The sequence below is a fragment of the Nannospalax galili genome, unplaced genomic scaffold, assembly GCF_000622305.1.
Source record: "Nannospalax galili isolate Female #2095 unplaced genomic scaffold, S.galili_v1.0 scaffold257, whole genome shotgun sequence".
Lineage (NCBI taxonomy): Eukaryota > Metazoa > Chordata > Mammalia > Rodentia > Spalacidae > Nannospalax > Nannospalax galili.
This window is the reverse complement of record NW_008340854.1, coordinates 3,280,182-3,299,781: the sequence shown is the minus strand read 5'-3', so window position 1 is coordinate 3,299,781 and position 19,600 is coordinate 3,280,182. Positions and strand designations below refer to the sequence as shown.

Sequence of the window (19,600 nt, the reverse complement as noted above, 5' to 3'; positions counted from 1 at the left end):
CAGAGGGGGTGGAGCCAGTCAGAGCAGTCTCCAGGATTTCTGGGCTTACATACCATCCAGGCCATTGTGATGACTGTAATTTCTTTTCCCCAGGATGCTCAGAGATGTGTGATTCGGAGTGGTTAGCATCCTCTTGGTAGCTGGAGTTTGCAGACTTGGTGTAGATCGAAGTACATTAGGTTTCTTTGCAGGATGGATCTCTGACAGGAGGAAAAAAAGGTTTATCAGCTCAGAACATAAGTATTGGAAATCTGTGGGAACTCTTACACTAGCTAATAGGCACACATCTTCTTTCTTAATGAGCTGAGAGTTCAGTTCCGTACAAGCCAGTCATCAGCTTGCATAATGAAGCAGCTTCAAGTGTTGTTGCCATGGCTCTGCTTATCAAGGAAGATGGGGCTCTTCCCCTGCTGGCTGGGGCTCTGAGCCTCAGGTTGTGAATATAAACATGTGGAAAAGCCACTTCAGAAGGTCACTTACAGCATGAGATTTCCTAAGGGAATAAAGCATCTGACTCTTCAGCATATTAGAAATCTGAAGATTATCTGCAGAGGCAGCCTCAGGATAAAACTGCCCCTGGGCTCAGGCAACTGGGAGTACGCAGCATGTCTAGGGGGCTCGCTTTCAGAAAAACCAGATTCCTCCTCTGGCTGTACAATCAGTGTATGCAACCAGGGTCAAATACTCCCAGCCCAGAACATTTTGATAATGGATGAAACATGAAACCAAAGTTCAAATATGAAAGTCAAAATATGGATGTCACACTTTGACCAAGGACATACCACTAAACTGTAATGTGTACATGGTGCATGGTTAAGGGGAGCATATTATTGTGTGCCACATAACCCAGAACCTCTTTTAAGTTTTATAGATAGGCAGAAATGGCAATACTGTAAGAACTGGATTTAGGGACCTCAGTCCATGGTTGACACCAACACCTTTGCTCCAAAGCTTCAGCAGTTCACTGAGCCTCAGGGCTGTCAACCGCATCAGGTCAACTACATTCAAACCATCCTACCTTCTCACCTGTCACCCGAGAGGTGACACGAGAGGGCCCAAATCACCTAATTTCCTGAAAGTTAGGAAGAGTCACTTGTCACTTAGACTGTTAAAATTATTACACATCTTTGTCTGACCAAAGTCTTAACACTTGTTAAAATTTAGACATGGCTTAGCAGTATTATCCAAAAAATGTTTTTTTTTTTTTTTTAATTCAGTATGGCATTAAAATTTGCCATCCTCAATGTCATTATAACCATCATACCCTATGCTCCACCCAAATGAGACAATCTGCTTCCCTTAACCTTTCAGGTCCTTGCATTCACTGAAGCCTTTGCCCATCTGGGTCTCTCGGCCTCAGAGGAGCAAGAATATTCTTTTCCCATTTTCCCATCAATTCAAAACCTGCATAACTTTCAAGGCTGAGACAAAGTACTACTATTGTGAAGTAGGCTGCCTTAACACTCACCAGAAATAACTACTCCCACGGCTGGGACACACAGCAGTGGCACAGCACTTGCCTGGCATGCATGAGGCCCTGGGCTCAACCCCCAATACCCCTTACCACACACACAAAACTCCTTCCAGGTGCCCAATGCATGTTAAAGCCTGTCATTTATCACATCTAATACTTTTATTGCTTTTACTGTGTGATTTCCCCACTAGACTAAGAGTTTTGAAAGCAAGGCTTTTATTGACTTGGGGTCTTCCAAATCATGTTCTACAGTGCCTTGAACACAGTACACACTCAGAAATATGTAGGCATGAGGCTCAGCTAGCAAAGTTGGGGCTTCTCTGGTAAAGACAGAGGTTAATTTGCCCACAGGAGAACACACAATTAACACTGATTGGGAAGGTGGCCTCCTACGCAATGCTTGTACTCTACCTTCTTGTGGGCTGGAAGGGGCTTGTAAGTTGGTGCTGGAATAGAATCCAGACAGCAGTCTCTGAGGCATTATCATCAATACCCAGGGCATACTGATAATACTTGTGCAATATTTTGGGGAATATCAAAGTAACCCTTGCTTTCCTGTTTTGTTTCTGCTTTCATTTTAATTTTTGAAACACAATCTCATGTAGGGCAGGCTGGTCTTCCTGCCTGTACCTCCCTACTGCTGGGATTAGAGGTCTGTGCCGTGAATTTTTGTTTTGATTTTTTTTTTTTTTTGAGGTCAGGTCTTGTGTAGTTCACTCATGTAGCTGAGGCTTCAAAGTAACTCTTTAGCCTTTGAGAAATAAAACAAGAACTAAAGTATCAGACTAACATCAAGATAGAGGGATGGAGAGATGGCTCAGCGGTGAAGAGCACAGGCTGTTCTTGCAGAAGACCTGAGTTCGAATCCCAGTACCCACAAGGCGGCTAACAACCATCCGTCACTCCAGTTCCAGGGGATCTGACACCCTCTCCTGACCTCCATGGGCAATGCATGACACAGGTGTACTTACACACATGCAAGCATAACACTTATACACAAAATAAAAATAAAGTTTTTTTGTTTAAAGATAGAGCTATGAGCTTTGAGTCCAGGAAGTCTGACAAAACCTGTAACATATCAAGTTCAAGGCTACACTTCCATTTTTAAAAGATTAGATGTCCAAAGTCTGAATACTTTCATAACTGTAAGTCTTCCTGACAGAGCAATAAGATTCAATGCAACTCAGAGTTTGTTTCATTTTTACTGAGAAAATGAAAAATAAATGTTAGAAGCACAAAACACATGCTGCTTTGCTTCTAGGTATCCAACTCATTTTCTAAATTACCCATCTTAAAACTTTGCAAAACAGTTATTGTCTAGTAATTTTTAATACTGTTCTTAGTTATTACATTTCAACACGTAGATGGAACCATCATCTTTGGAGATTTCTGAGTTACACAGCATATTAGAAATCAGAAACTAGTACAAATGTTTTCCTTTCAAAGTAATCATAATGGTACATCGAAACTACACCTTTGACTTTTTGTGGTGCTGGGGCTGAAACCCAGCACCTCACACATGCTGGGCAAGTGTTTAATCACTGACTGTGCACCAGCCTTTAAGGGGGTTTTGTTGTTGCTCCCTTGATTGCTTGCTTTGGGGAGGGCATTTTGCTTTTGGGTTTTGCTTTGCTTTGCTTGAGCCAGGATCTCAGAACAGCCCAGACCCCTGAGCTCATTATGTAGCCAAAGCTGACCTTGAACTCCTGTCCTCCTGCCTCCATTTCTGGAGTGCTGATAGAGGCATGCCTCCTCTCTTGGCTACTTTTGGGTTTTGAACAAAGTCTTGCCAGGGAGGCACCCTAACTCTGAACCTGTGGGTCTTCCTACTTCTGCTGAGTATGGGATTACAGGCATGCGTCACTATAACCAGCTATTTTTTTTTAATGTAGGCTGAAAATAATTTGATTTCATTTTTTAAAATACAGTAAATAAATGGGCATGATGCCACACACCTTTAATCCCAGCACTTGGATCTCTGTGAGAGAGCCTGATCTACACAGAGCATTCCAGGCCAGCCAGGGCTACATAGTGATGCTGTCTAAAACAAAGCAAAACAAAACAAAAAAGAGAGAAAGAGACAGTAAATAAAACCAATTTTCTATTAAAAGGGAAGAGTAAATAAAAATAAAAATCTTAAGAATATTCATCCTTGGGGCTGGAGAGATGGTTCCACAGTTAAGAGCACTGGCTGCTGTTGCAGAGAACCCACATGGCAGCTAACAACCTCCCCCAACTCCAGTTCTAAGCCCTCTTCTGGCCTCCATACATGGGTACAGTTAAATACATGTAGGCTTTTAAAACACAAACATAAAATAAAAATAATAACATTTAAAAGGAATATTCGTCCTGTATTATTGGGTAATTTTTAATTTTTTTCTTTGTTGTTGTTGGTGGTTTGATTTGGTTTTGAGACAGGGTCTTGCTTGATAGCCCACGCTAACTTTGAATTTACAGTGATCCTCCTGCCTCAGCCTCCCAAGTGCTGAGTTTATAGGCAGGAGCCACCATACTTGGCTTTTATTATTTGCTTAATTTGTGTCTATTGAAATGAATATTCACTTTTATGCAACAATACTTTTGGAAGAAGTAAACATATATACTTAATGGTGATAATATTGTCTCTAATCTAAAATAAAACTATACATATAAAGTATCCGGTTTCACCTATCTGAAAGGCTTGAGTTTAGTTCAGGTATGCATCTAGAAAGGCCAGATATCTATAACATAGAAATCATTTGAATTCTTCCTGCTTTAGAAAATACCCACCTAAATACCCAATGATACATGCCAAAGGCTTCCTAGTGCTTTTGCTTTTCAGTGGGCTTCCAGATAGTTCGGCATGTCTGTCTGCATCTGAGGAGAGAGAGAAACATGGAGACAACCAATGAGGTGGTTTCTTCTACCTTTACCACACACAGCATAGGTGGAAAACAGTGCAGACCATCCACCACCTTCCTGCAACTTCATTGGTTTAAGAAAACTGCTTCTAGTTCCAGAACGATACACTGACTGAGGGACTTATATGAAAGCCCCATGAGTGTGGCTACTACACTCTCACACACACCACGCATGCCCACCTGAAACGTGATGGAAATATGCTTCCTTCCTAGCCTCAGCATTGCTACCGTATAACAGAAAAACACTGATGGTACACTCAAGGTGGAACCAATCCTCGTGTAAGATTAATCTGGTTTGAAAAAATGTCAGTTGACAAAGGCAACACATTTAGCCATCCCCGACTTAGAGAAGTCTTGACCTATCCTGACAAACCTCAATTCCACTGGATGACAGCCTGGAAAAGTCAGTAACAAGGTATTTGGTTTTATCACTATTGTTTCTTCATCCTGCTATATGTTAGCTGAAGAGTCGAAGGTCACCTCTATGTAGATGGTATTTCATCCAACAGTCACACTGTGAAGATGGACACTAGCTCCTAAGTTTTCATCATACCATATAACCTATCATCAAACATCTCAAAAAGGAAAATAAAGCATACAACACGAGCACCATACGTTCAATGAGCTGCCTTAGGATGGAGTAGATGCAGCATTACTGAAGCAAAGAGCTGATGTAGAAACAGTTTAAAGGGACAAAAGGAAACGGGTTGTGGAATCTTTTAAAAATTCAGACATCATAAAGCTTAATACAGTTGCTTTAGTCAGTATAGATCTGCTATGTTTAGGCTTTGCCCACCTCCAAATATTTGACAAAAATGACTGCCAAGTTTTCTCTTCCTACTAGATTTTTTTTTTCCTTTTGCAAGCTGAGACCACTCTCCTGGGCACAGGTATAGGAAGTTCCCCTTGACATCCATGGGTATTTTTTGCACCGTTAGTATTAGAAAGTACAATCCGATCTGGAACCTCAAATAATTTAAAATTTGACTTTATCATGAGCACCTGTCCTTTTTCACTGAGGAAATATTTTTTAAAATGATTAAACAGATGGTGGAAATATCATTTTAAAAAGCCATTAAAATAGACAAAGCACATGCTACAGGGAACACTGAACCACCAGGAATGTAAGTGCCTCAAGCAGTTTCCTATCACACAACCACTGACAACCATAAATGATCTGATTTCTTTTCCTCTTCATTCAGTTGATTTCCTGAATGTGACACTTTCCACTTGTTAGTGAATAATGAAGAAGATATAGGCAGAACTCGGCATTTTTTACACAAGTGTATGTGTATATATATATAAAATCTAAATAAAGATTAGAAGTGGCCCAAATCCTGCAAGGACCAAATACCTGTCAAACCGCCAGGCATTAACACCCCAAAATCCCTTCTTAATGTCACTGCTTCACCTAAAATTCTTTTCATGTTTGGGAAAAGGACAAGACAGAACTTTCTCTCTTCTCCATTAATAAAAGTAGCTTGAGTGAGTCACCTTGGTAAATTTAGCATTTTGGACAAAGGCAATCATTGTATTCCAAGTGCCAAGATCAACTTTGCTCTTTATGCCAGTCTGCAAGTTTCCTGGGAAAACTCAACATGGCTACAACTGATGGACACCAGATATTACCATCACTTTGACAGGAGCCAGCAAATCATCAAAGGGGTCACCAATATAATACAAATCACATTTCATTTTGATCTATAATTTGCTTCTGGTTTTTCGTTATACTCATAGGGGAGATTATATGATAGTCTCCATAAAAATTTACAAGTCACTTCTGATGATGAAAGCTCTTTAGAAGAATCCACATTTCACCTTTTTATTTTTTTAAAAAAGACAGGGTTTCACTATGTAGTCCTAACTGGCCTGGAACTTACTATATAGAATGTGCTAGCCTCAAACCCACAGACATCTGCCTGCTTCCGCCTTCAAAATGCTGGGATTAAAGGTATATGCCACCATGCCTGGCCCTAATAATCATCTTTAAAGAAAATAGTTTTAAGAAGTATCAATCAATTATGAAGAAATTAGGATAAAAAGTGCTAAGATGGCCTAGTCACGGTTTAACAGAAAAAAATGGCAGCCATTAAGTAGGAAAAATACATTCTGTTAGAGGAGATGATCACAAACGGGATTATCTGGGCCACTTTGCCATAATCCTGGTCTACAGGCCAGACCAAATTTGTGCAACTTGTTAGTCAGTCCTCAGTCCTCAAGTTACTCACCATCTCTGTAGTTAGAGAGGTGGGCATTGCCAGTGTGTGGATAAAAGAAGCAAGCAGAGAACTGGCATAAGAAGCCAGCAGCAATCAGAATCTGCCCAGAGAACAGCAGCATCTCAGACTGGACACTAGGCCCCTTTCTTTAGCTTCCTACAGGATAGGAGGGTCTGTATTCCTTCAAGATAAACATAGAACACTGGCACTTTTATTCCAATTTCTGACTTTATCTGCAATATTTTAGAAATAGTTGGGGGTGGAGTTGTGAAACAGAAAAGCTGCAAAATATGCACAAAGAACTAAAATTCACAAAACAGGCTGAAGAGATTGCTCAGTGGGTAAAAGTGCTTGTGGAACAAGTCTGACAACCGTAGTTCGCAGATCTGATAACCTGAGTAGGGATCCAGAACCCAGATAAATTGGATTCTGCAATCCCAGCATGCCTCTAAGGGGAGATGAGAGACAGAGGCAGGAGAATATCCCAAAGTTCAGGGCCCAGCTAGCTCGGCTTGCGCAGAGCCTGAGACCCTGTCTCAAACAAGGGGAGAGGGAGAGGACTGACCTCCATACATGTGTTCTGGTATAGGAACAAAATAAAATAAAATTCTCAAAAAATATTGAGATGGGCTTTCAAGATCCTGTAAAAATAAAACCATCAGTAGGATTTGCTTATGAAATTGCAAAGGCAATTCTAAATGAGACACAAAAGCCTAGGTGCCACAAAATTATTTTTGATAAAAACGTTTGGTGTTTGGCAAACACAACATAAGCAAAGTCAAAGTCAAAGTCAAATTGGGAGGGGGGTATTTGTATTGCAAATTGGGAGGTAAACCCGTTAAGATGTGCAAGTTAAACAGCCTCACCCATCAACTGGTTAAGGGCTTCAAAGATGAAAAGATGGCAGGTAGGAGTATAAACAAGCTTTTCTGAGGGCAACTGGGTTACGGCTATTAAAATTCTAAATGCATGATGACCACGGTTATGTTTGCAGAAGGTAAATCAGGACATTAAAAAGATTATGTGGCTGTAACCACTGCCTAACTTAAAAAAATCTAAAATACCCATTAAAAATAAATACCTAATAAAAGAAACATTATCATCAAAAGTAAAATAAGCAAACTAAAACCATTCTCTCCATCTTAGAGCTTACAAATTCAGAAAAGCTTGTGCAATTACTAGCAGCAACTTTTCTTGAGAAATCTGAAAAACTCCTATGTGCAAATTTCTCAAGAAATGGGGTCTTGGGATACTTGTGAAGTTGAATTCACATCTTGGAACAGAAAAATGTCTTCAGGACACTCCAAGTAAGTCCATGCTGGAGAATACTGCTGGTGTGTTAACTCACAACTGGTTAATCATCTCCGCATGCTGATGAGGTCGAAGGCAAACCATCTGGCCTTCTGGTCTAGGAGATTTAGCTACATCTCTGGAATGCTGCCGGTGGCCCTACAGTTCGACTTAACATCACAGTGAGGATTCTGAATGTCAACATTGATTCTTCTGTACTCAGGTTTCAAAAACGATTTTCTCATGTACACCACAAATGTGTATTCTTAAACATATGTGGCTCATGATACAAACAAGTTTTTATTTTGAGATAATGTCAATATGTAGTTCAGGCTGGTACTGAACTCATTATGTAGCTCATGCTGGCCTCAGAGCTGTGGTAATCTCCTACCTCTGCCTCCTGAGTGATGAGATCACAGTATGTCACCATACCTGGGAGTTTTAAAACCATTTCTTTAATAGAAAGCATAGTCCCATAAAAGATGAACAATGAAAAACCTCACCCTGTTTTCCCTTAGGCCCCCAGGTCCCCTCCCACAGCTGCCATTACTTCTTGTGGTCCCCTCTTTACAATACTGCATGTTTTTGGTTTTGTTTTTTAATATTTTATTTATTATTTTTTATGTGTATGTGTGTATTGCCTGCATGTAGGTAAGTGCACATGTGTCATGCACTGCCCACGAGGACAGAAGAGGCTGTCGGATCCCCTGGAACTGGAGTTATGGATAGTTGTTAGCTGCCATGTGGAATACTGCATGTTTTATGACATTTCTTAATGAAAACAAAAGGTTGAAGCGATCCAGTAACCAATCAAAAAAGTTCTCAAAATAGGGATTACTTAGTAAGTCAGGTACTTAAAAGCTGGGATCATGCTTCCCTGATCTACTTTAGTTAATCTCCAAGCTTGGTGGCTTTACTTGTCTGAGTTCTATCACCCTATAAACACCAGGATCTCTGTAAGGATGCTGCTGCACAGAGAAAACTACTTTCTGTTCCTAACATGACCAATTATTCTAACTGCTAATTAATATTAGAAATTCAAATTAATATTAGAGCTCTTAATCCATCAATCTTTTTAGAATTACAAGCTTCCATCTGATCTGAAAGTACATCAATACTGTAACAGAGAAGAAGGGAGTCAACATTGCTTTTGAGAAACCAGGATAGCTCATAAAAAGAGAGACAACATCTTTTGTGAGAACAGGATAGCTCACTGGGGGAAAACACACACACACACACACACACACACACACACACACACACACACACACACACACACACACCACTATTCATTTCTAGTGGATCAGACACTCAGTTGCCAATGGACGTCAGGTTATACACACCCAATCAAACTAACAAGACAAGATAAAAGGATTTGCTGGAGTTTTATAACAAGGTACATTTAGTCGGGAAAAGATGATGTTAAGAACCAATTAGATGCTATGAAAAGAGCTCATTAATTACAAGGTGAATAAACACATGGTTGCTGAAACACTGAAGTTTTCAATTTTAAAGCAGAATTAATCGCTCTAAGAATCTGATTCTATATGTACTTCAATGACCAATGAAGATAAACACAAAATAGAACAAAATAATATGCTTTTTTGGAATTTCATCACGGCAAATAGACTGTTCTTTCATTACTATTTTCCATAGGCTTGAACAAATAAAACACAGGTAATTTAATCTTGATCCCTTTTTAGCACCATGGCCCTTCAACTGACAAAAAATTAGAATGAGGTGACACAAAAACACATCATTCAAGAACAGTCAGAACAAAGATGATGTGCAAATTAAGTGAAAATCAACAGAGTCAAGGACAAAAGCAGCACCCACAGCAGCCAATTAGTGATGATGGCTTTTCTTCCATTCATTAGAAACAGAGATGATACGGGGTCCCAGCCAACTCTAACAAGAGAATTCCACTCATTTTCCTTCTCAAATCTTTCATCATTTTCCTTAAGAAATTGTATAGAAATGTAAGTGGTTTCAGTCAGCTAAACAGTTTGGGTGAATATGTTAAGTTGCTTCAAATGGGTGAGAATTAAGTCTATAAACTCAGAAATGCCAGGACAGAACCAAAGATAAACCTAAATTCTCAAACACACAGGGTGAAACACAGCTGATGTCCCCCACAGGGGAGACCCAGCGGCTACCAAATTTTACTCCTTTTACAAAGTACCTTTTTTCTTGTAGAACTTTCACCTTTAAGCCTTTCAACTTTGGATTTTCTATTGAAAATGTTCTTTAGAAACAGAAATATTTTTCAGTCATCATTACTTTAATGAATAAATTTTTTTTTTGTTTTTTTGGAAACAGGGTCTCACATCACCCAGGCTGGCCTTGAATTCCCTATATAGCTGAGAATGACTGTGAATTCCAGAGCCTCCTGTCCCCACCTCCTAGGGATTATAGGCACAGATATGCCACCATGTCTCCCTTCATAATCAACTTTTTATTTCTTAGATAAAGCATCTGAATATGTTTAAAATTTTCTGTGAAGCCAAATTGCACATTTTTCATATCCTTTCGAGAGAGAAGTTGCATGGTTCTGCAACTTCTAAGCTAGTGCAAATTATATGCACCGTTTTCAGATACAAGGCAATAAGAACAGTTCATTGGTACATGCAACCTTTGTTCTAACAAAAAAAAATGAAAGAAAAGAAAAGAAAAAAAAACACGAGCAAGACTGAATGTGTTGAAAACAAAAGTCATGAGTCATGTAGATGCCACGTGATAGTGTATGTCATAGAACGGAAACCAACCTGGATGAATAGACTGTTCAGCCATAAACTTAGACGCTAACTTGTAAAAACTACACGTATACTTTCAGAAAGCATGCCTAAAAACTCATATATACATTAGTTATGAAGCACTGTGTTTTCTATCATCTATATAATGACTGTAAAAATTTCCTGGAGAGACGAGAGGTTTACCAAGACATACAGTTTCTAATTAGTATAAATTAGTAAATCTTACTAATTCAAGCTTAATGAATTCTTAAGACTAGACTGCACGGTCTCCATTAGGGAGCTTCATTATAACACTGTCCCTGGGGGTTACACTGTGGCACTATCAAATAGACCGAAGTGCTTCGGTTAAGGGCTTTCTGGGCAACTGTGCACAAAAGCCAGCTGGGCATCCTCCCTTGTCTGCTTAGCTCGACTCTGGTGAAGATGTAGAGATTTCAATGTTGTTTTGAGGGTGGCATGATGTAGATGGCAGCAGACAAAAAACAATGTTTAAGAAAAAACAAAGGCTGTACACAAGAACTTATGTTTATTGCAAACAAACAAACGAAAAAAGAGCAAGGGAAAGAGAAAATGGTCAGAAAAGCACAACATATAAGGTTAAGAATTGAAAAGCGTCTTACATTCTGCCCTAATGGCAGCATAATTAATAGCAACAAATGGCCGTCTTGCTGCCTGCCGCAACCGAAGGGTATTTTTGCAGACCTGACGAGCAAATTTTGTGAAATACGTAGTATGAAGGAAGAAAGCTTGGCGGGTCTTCACTGCAGACTTTGGACTCCCTGTGTTCCGGACTGGCATCCCCTGCATGGCCTGCCGGGAAAGGTGACTTCTAACACGGGGGTCCTGCAATACCAGAAAACAACCAACGTTTACGAAGTAGAATTTATTAAAGCACATTACCACTTCTACTGTGTACAAAGGAAAGTCTGATTTTAAATCATCCTCTCAAGTAGTGGTAACTCAGGAGCCTGTCCTCAAGGAGAGAATTCAGCCTGCACTTTGGGGAAGAAGGTGCGTACAAAGGGCAGAGGGTAGAGTACAATCCCAAATCACATGCACTGTCAGTAAGAAACTGCCCTGGGCTGGGATATTTGGTTGTTTATTTTTTGTGAAGAATCTGAGACTCTTATCAGCTCTGAAAATAACAGCTTCCCTCTGTACACACTGGTGTGCAAACCCTCAATCTATGAGGATTTACCAAGATCATATTTCAAGTTCTGTTTACCTCAAAACTGAACCCAATACCTTCATGTCCTTCCACAACAGCCAAGAAAAGAGAAAATGTTTAATTCATGTTTATTATTTTATATAATAAGAGGCTTTCAACAGTATCTAAAGGTTACAAACTGTTTTCAAAAACAAAACAATTTGCAAGCTCCTGCTGCCGCCACCGCCTACACTATTCTTTTGTCTGAGTAATCTCACAAGACCAATATTTTGAATACCTGAAAAAATTTGACTTGTCTCTGCTTCTATCTTCACAACTACCCTGAATATTACAGTGCTGTGTTTAACTTTAAAAACCAGCTTTGTTCATTTTTAAATTGTCCTGTATTGCAGTTCTGTTTCATAGGAAAGAGCCAACCATTGAAAAATGTGGCATTTTCAAAGCTAAAAAGCCACTACTTACGCACCTCTGCAGTAGGGCTGGGCGATAACTTCTCTTCTTCTGACTGGGTAGGCATTTTCAGACCTCCATATTTTTTCCAATACAGCCAACAAGTTGCACACAATCTACACTGCATATTGGGTGGACCCCAGGAGTACCACTGGTGAGACTGTGTAGCTACAGACAGAGGGAAAGGAATGCTGTGACATCAATAAAATCAAATACCTCAAAACATTTGAAAGCCACCATTAGTTTACAATGTTCTTTTCTTTCTTAAGGTTATAGATAAGCACAAAAGTACAATGTACAACATATATTTTTCAGAACTCAGAATACAATAAACTTAACATTTGTTTCTGCCACACATCAAGTGCTTGTGATACCTCTTAGGAGAGACCACTGGGGGGCTTGAGAGATGGCTCAGTGATTAAGAGCACTTAATGCTCTTACAAAGGACTTGGGTTTGATTCCTAGCACCCATATCAGGCAGCTCACAACCACATGTAACTGGTTTCAGAAGGATTCGATGCCATGGTGCACATAAACTCATGTAGGCACAGATGCACAATCAATCAGTCAATCAATCAATCAATCAATCAATCAATCAATCAATCAATCAACCAATCAATCATCTTTCAAAAAAATCAAGATGTGGGTGTCATATCTTGACTATGGATTAGGCTGCTGAGGGAATTTTTGTTTATTAGCTGGGCATGGTGACGTACACCTTTAATCCCAGGGACAGAGGTAGGTGGAACTCTGTGAGATAGACACCAGCCTGGTCTATATAGTGAGTTCCAGGCCAGGAACAGGGAGACCCTCTCTCAAAAAACAAAAAAACTCAAACAAACAAACAGAAATATATTAGGTGCATTTTTAGAAATAAGTCTTCAGAAACGTATTATTATTAAGATCTTTGGCAGTGTTTAAAATCTGAATCCAGTTTCCAAGTTTAAGGTTCAGAAACTCTACCAGGGTTGTTACCAGGGTTGTTTAGGTTCTCAAGAGGAGACTCACTAACTAGTTAGGAACCAAACAGATCTAGAAATCTGACTGCCATTCCTTTAATCAATAAAAAAAACATTATTTTAGAACTTCTTCCTTAAATCAGAATGTCTTTCAAGACTGTAAATCCATATCAAGTGAATGTGTACAGCTGATCTCACCGTTTAGTAGGACCTAAAACTCGGATGACTGACCATTAGGCAGAAAATGCAAGCCTGTGTCAGCTTTGTTCTGTAGCTTAAGCCCCTGGCCTGCAAAATTAAGAGCACACCAAGGTGAAGCCAAATGGGGTGGAAGACACTGATGGTGAAACATGGATAACCAAGTGGCAAAGACTGTTACAACTGTGACTTTGAGAATCATTTCTCTCCTCTTTAAGTTATCATCGTCAGATCAAAACATTCAACTAAGCACACAAAGGTGTCCGCTAACAAATACTTCAGGAACCAATGTCAAAAAATAAGACAGAAACCTGAGTATAGCCCAGTGGTAGAATCTGGACTGGGCATGCGCAAGGTCCTAGGTCCAATGTTCACCTCCAAAGAGAGAAAATATGGAGACTACTACATTTAATTGCTTTTAGCTTACTCAAAATAATACACATTTATGATGAGATTCCTTTCAAATAGAAGCCTAAGACTCTTTCCTCTTTTAATTGACTTCTTCCTTAAATCAGAATGTCTTTCAAGACTGTAAATCCATATCAAGTGAATGTGTACAGCTGATCTCACCGTTTAGTAGGACCTAAAACTCGGATGACTGACCATTAGGCAGAAAATGCAAGCCTGTGTCAGCTTTGTTCTGTAGCTTAAGCCCCTGGCCTGCAAAATTAAGAGCACACCAAGGTGAAGCCAAATGGGGTGGAAGACACTGATGGTGAAACATGGATAACCAAGTGGCAAAGACTGTTACAACTGTGACTTTGAGAATCATTTCTCTCCTCTTTAAGTTATCATCGTCAGATCAAAACATTCAACTAAGCACACAAAGGTGTCCGCTAACAAATACTTCAGGAACCAATGTCAAAAAATAAGACAGAAACCTGAGTATAGCCCAGTGGTAGAATCTGGACTGGGCATGCGCAAGGTCCTAGGTCCAATGTTCACCTCCAAAGAGAGAAAATATGGAGACTACTACATTTAATTGCTTTTAGCTTACTCAAAATAATACACATTTATGATGAGATTCCTTTCAAATAGAAGCCTAAGACTCTTTCCTCTTTTAATTGACTTTTTTTTTAAAGATTTGGGTTTTTTTTAATTAAAAAATTTTAAATGTACTTATTTTATCTGTATGAGTGCTTTGCTTGCATATATGTAAGCACACCCATGCTGTGCAGTGTCCACAGAAGTTAGAAGAGGGCACTGGATCCCCTGGAACTGGAATTTCAGACAGTTGTTGGCTGCCATGTGGATGCTGGGAACTGTACCCAGGTCCTCTCCAAGAGCGGCCACTGCTCTTAACCCTGTGCCATCTCTCTAGCCCTTAGTTTTAAACTTTTCAAAAATTATGTGTATATGTGTGTATTTTGTGCATGTGAGTGCAAGTTCCCTCAGGGGCCAGAGGTATCAGATTCCTTGGAGCTACAGTTACAGATATTTTGAGCTGCCCAATATGGGTGCTGGGAACTGGATTCAGATCCTCTTTAAATACTGTATGTACTTTTATCCCCTAATCCATCTCTCTGGCCCCCAAATTGACTTTTTTTAAATACAAATTTTAATAATCTTAAATATCAGTCAAGTGTGCTGGCACACACCTGTAGCCCTAGTATTTGGGAGATGGTGGCAGGAAGATCAGGAGTTCAAGGTTATCCTTGGCTATCAGGTTTGAGGCTACCCTGGGCTGTATGAGACCCTGTCTCAAACAAAGAAACAAACAGAACCAAAAAATTTTAAATATCAAGTTGTGAATATATTTTGAATTCTGAATATAAAATTTGATATGTAATTACTTTAAATTCAAAAGGTATCATTTGACAGAGAACACCAAATTTTATCATTCTATAAACATAAACTGTATGCATATATTAAGACACATTTTATGATGAAAACTAATGTGGGTCAAAAACTAAAAATTAAAAGGTTATTCATCACATAAAATGACAATAATTGTTTAAAGGAACACACGTTAATGTGAGAGGGGTTTGAAAGTCAAAATAAGATTGCCAGGCATATCCTAGTGCTCTGGAAGCTGAGGCAACAGGATCATTTGAGCCCAGAGCTCAAGGCCACAAGGCCACCCTGGGATGAGGATAAGACCCTGACTCAAAAATGATTAAGCCATTCCCATTTGTCTGAAAGACTATTTTCATATAAGTATATTATTAACTTCAAAATTCAAGAATATCCAATTTGAAGACGCTCATGGCTGGGCATGGTGGCACACACCTTCAATCCTAACACTAGGAGATCTTTGTGAGTTCAAGGTCAGCCTGGTCTACATAGAGAGTTCCAGGCCTGCCAGAGCCACACAGAGACCCTGTCTCCAAAATAAATAAATAAATAAATATATAAATAAATAACAAAAAAACACACACACACACAAACCCATCCCCAGCTCTCACAAGGAAATAATATTGTTGGGCTGGGGTGATAGCTTAGTTGGGCACAAGAATCTGAGTTTGATGCTAGGAAGCCACATTAAAAAGACAGGCAGGGCTAGTGAGATGGCTCAGTGGTTAAGAGCACTGGCTGCTCTTGCAAAGGACCTAGGTTCAGTTCCCAGCACCCACATGATGGTTTACAATGGTCCATAACTCCAGTTCCAGGGGAATTGATGCCCTCTTCTGGCCTCTGTGGGCATTGCATGCATGGGTACACTTACATACACATACAGGCAAAACAAACATACACAAAATAAAAACAAATAAGTTATACATAAAAAAAGGTGACATGCACCTGTAATCCCAGCACTGAGGAAGCAGAGACAGGCAGATCCCTAGGACTTACTGGCCAGTCAGCCTAGCCTAAGGAATGACACCCAAGGTTGTCTTCTAGTGCACACACAGACACACAGAACCATTCACATGCATCCACATACACACACAAAATAAATTATATTAAGTCTGATGTGGTGGCATATGCCTGTGATCCCAACACTCGGAGGCTGAGCCAGGAAGAGCCCAGCATGGGTTTCATAGGGAGACCCTGCCTCAAAATCCCAGCTCAAAGGAACAAGAACAGAAAAGAGTTCATAGTGTTGTTTGGGATTTTAAATAAACTTAAGGTGTATCAAATACCTATCAAATCATCTCACCAACCTTTATTGCATTCACAATATAATCCTGCAACCAGAGATAAATACAGCAAGGCCTGAGGTCAAAAGCAAAGAGCACAAACAGCATTTCCCAAACTGGTACCCTGAGGGAGCCTGTCTGAGGACTGTAAATATCAGTTTATCCACACACTGACCTTCCTTCAAGAAGAACTGGCCACATTTAATTTGTCAAAGGACACGGAGAAACTCCAAAACAGGATCTGGTGTGTACCATAGGACCACGGTTTTGGGCAAAGCTAATATAAGTGTGCACACAGTTGAGCAAATATGGTCATCAAAAACTCAACAAACATAGAACCCACAGAAGAAAACCAAAGGCAATGCATGCCTACCGTTGTTGTGTGGGACAGAGGGAGTACTCAGCATATGGCCCTCTTGTTCCTTGTAGAAGGCCAGGATGGTAGCCACTCAACCTGAGGAGACGCTGCCCTGCCTCTGCATAGTACTAATGACATATTTCCCAGAAGCTGCCATATAATCCCGCTTCACAGTGCCAGAGGGCTCCCCACACTTAAATCAAGGACAGGCCTCAAATGGGAAAAGAGCCTGATAGAGCAAACTTACCATAGCAGCTCTCACAGGCTCGCCCTAAGAGGGGATTCTGGGGCTGGAACGTGGTCCCCACAGCTCCATTCACAGTGCCAGGCTTGCCATTGCTGGTGGACATTTGGTTGGGATTTGGTTTGCTGCTTTCAATGAAATGTAAAGTGAGATGATAAAAATACTTTATAGAATAAGGCAAAAAGCTGACATCTCCTTACTAATTTACCTTCTCTAAATATAAACAGACACTTAACATAATTAGTGAAGAAACTGGCAAAAGCAAGGTGCTAAAATGAACCCAAACGGGGGAGGGTAATGAGGACTAACAAGAACAAAGTCTAATGACACATGTATGAAGATGTTATGATGAAACCCAGTACTTTGTATACTAACCTGAAAAATTAACAAGAGACTTTAAAAGGCTAATAACGACCAGTCTCTTGTGCCTGGCACTCTACAGTAAAGGTGGCATCCCGTGTCTACCCCAGTGCAATTTCTTTACTGAAAACTCTGATGCTTTTAAAATGTAGAAGTCACTAAACTTTATCCTTAACATAAATTTCAGAAAATAATTTTGGGGATTGAATGAATTAAGCTAACAGTAGTGCTCTGTGATTCGGGAACGTCACCACATTTCTGTTGTCAGTGGGAACCGTGAGCTTCACATTGCTCCGTCAGGAGCCAGGCAGTGAAAGAGTTGCCCGCTCTGCAGGCCTCCCTCCACAGTGGAGGAGCCTTTGTCTCAGGATAAAAACTCATATTACATTTGAAGTTTATGAGGAAGATTGGCATTTAAAATGAGAAAACCTGTTATCTTTAAGTCCCCCCACCTTTTTTTTTTTTATAAAGAAAACACTTTCAGGAGGTAATAGGAGAGACATCAATCAGAAGACTAAATGCAAATTTCTCAGACTAAGTCAACACAATTCTTACTATGCAAACATAGCAGATCTGTCCCCATTTCCAGAAGGCTAGCTAACTCCCTGCTCAGAGCTACGCCAGAGGACACAGTATAGCTGCAGTATGCAGTTCATTAGACAGTTCAGTGCCTAGTAAACAAGACTCTGACCCCAGGAGATTCCTTCTAGGGGACCTTTCATGTCTCTTTGCTGGACGGAAAGTAAACACTAAGCAAAAATAATCACTGACTTTAGAGGTGACTGCTGAATGACTACATGAAGACTCTTTTCACAGCTACTGAAACAGAGAGATGTCACAACTCTCAAGATACCTGGAGTCTCAAAGTTCAATCGGGGGTTTCCTCTTGCCACAATCCCACTTAACAATGAGAGTGGTCTGTGTGGACTTGGTTTGGCCCAATCATGAAGTCCTTAATTAGCATTTGTTCTTAGCACTGTTGCTGGTGACACCCCTACCTCTCCCACCAGTTGAAGTCATTAACCTCTGTGCATTGGGGACTGGGGACCCTATTCTATAAAAGAGGGCTATCACTACAGTCTAGCCTACGGTCTGAATGATTTTAAAAGACAAATTGGTTTTTATTCTCTCTCTCTCTTTCTCTCTCTCTCTCTCTCTCTCTCTCTCTCTCTCTCTCTCTCTCTCTCTCTCTCTCTCTCTCGGTTTGAATGAATTTGAGAGAGAAATTGGTCCCCAGCCCTCTCCTTGAAACTAGAAGCTAGGGCTTCCTACATGCTTGGTAACTGTCCTATCACTGGGCTATACCTCAGCACTCACAAATTGGTTTTAAAAAATGTATATAAAATGAAACAGAAGGCATTTTTCTTAATACAAAAGAAAAAGTAGTGGCTTAGAATGACTAAAATTTCCAAGGATGTGTAATATTTATAATTTTTTAAAAATCTACTGTATAGTGATAGAAATGATTTCCCCTTGAAATCAAACGATGACCAGAAGTTTCCCAGAAATATGAAAATTTGGACTTTAAATACAAGGCTAAAGATAGGAGTTTAAAAAACAGCCAATGCATCTTTTCAGTTGAGTTTCCCCAAAAGAGGAAACAGCAAACACAAATGAAGCTATGCAAACGAGCACAGGGTGCTGCCACTGTTCTCAATCACAATAATCACAAAAGAAAACAAGTGTGCCAAAAAAGACTAACTGCGGACATGTAACTCATTGAAAATATCCACCTAGGTATTCAATCTCAGGGCCTAATAACTGACTGATGGTGAACAGAATGAGGACGTGCTTGCAGACATGCTATGAGATCACACTCCTTTTAATCCAGCGCCCACACCCTCTCATCTGTGCTCCCATCCATCTCTCGTCTCTGGAGAACTTGGTATTGGTCTTCTCTTCCCTGGACCCTTCTCTCATTACTATTTTCCCATTTCTCCCATTTGGAAGTCTCCCCAACCCATGTGCTCTCTTCATAGTCACCCCAGGTGCCCTCTTCACAGTCACCCCAGGTGCCCTCTTCAGTTACCCCATGTGCCCTCTTCACAGTCACCCCAGGTGCCCTCTTCACAGTCACCCCAGATGCCCTCTTCACAGTCACCCCAGATGCCCTCTTCACAGTCACTCCAGATGCCCTCTTCACAGTCACT

The 19,600-nt window shown here is 40.2% G+C and overlaps 1 protein-coding gene across 1 annotated transcript in view; it reads right to left on the bottom strand.

The window, feature by feature from the left end:
• The window catches only part of Mta3 (metastasis associated 1 family member 3), a 156,657-nt gene that overhangs the window by 11,446 nt on the left and 125,611 nt on the right, over nt 1-19,600 (bottom strand). Inside the window, exons 13-17 of the mRNA XM_029564838.1 lie at nt 17,094-17,218; nt 12,271-12,422; nt 11,257-11,479; nt 4,244-4,330; nt 54-200 (exon numbers count right to left, since the gene is read on the bottom strand). Coding sequence (XP_029420698.1) covers nt 54-200; nt 4,244-4,330; nt 11,257-11,479; nt 12,271-12,422; nt 17,094-17,218 — 734 coding nt within the window. The remainder of the gene's footprint in view (nt 1-53; nt 201-4,243; nt 4,331-11,256; nt 11,480-12,270; nt 12,423-17,093; nt 17,219-19,600) is intronic.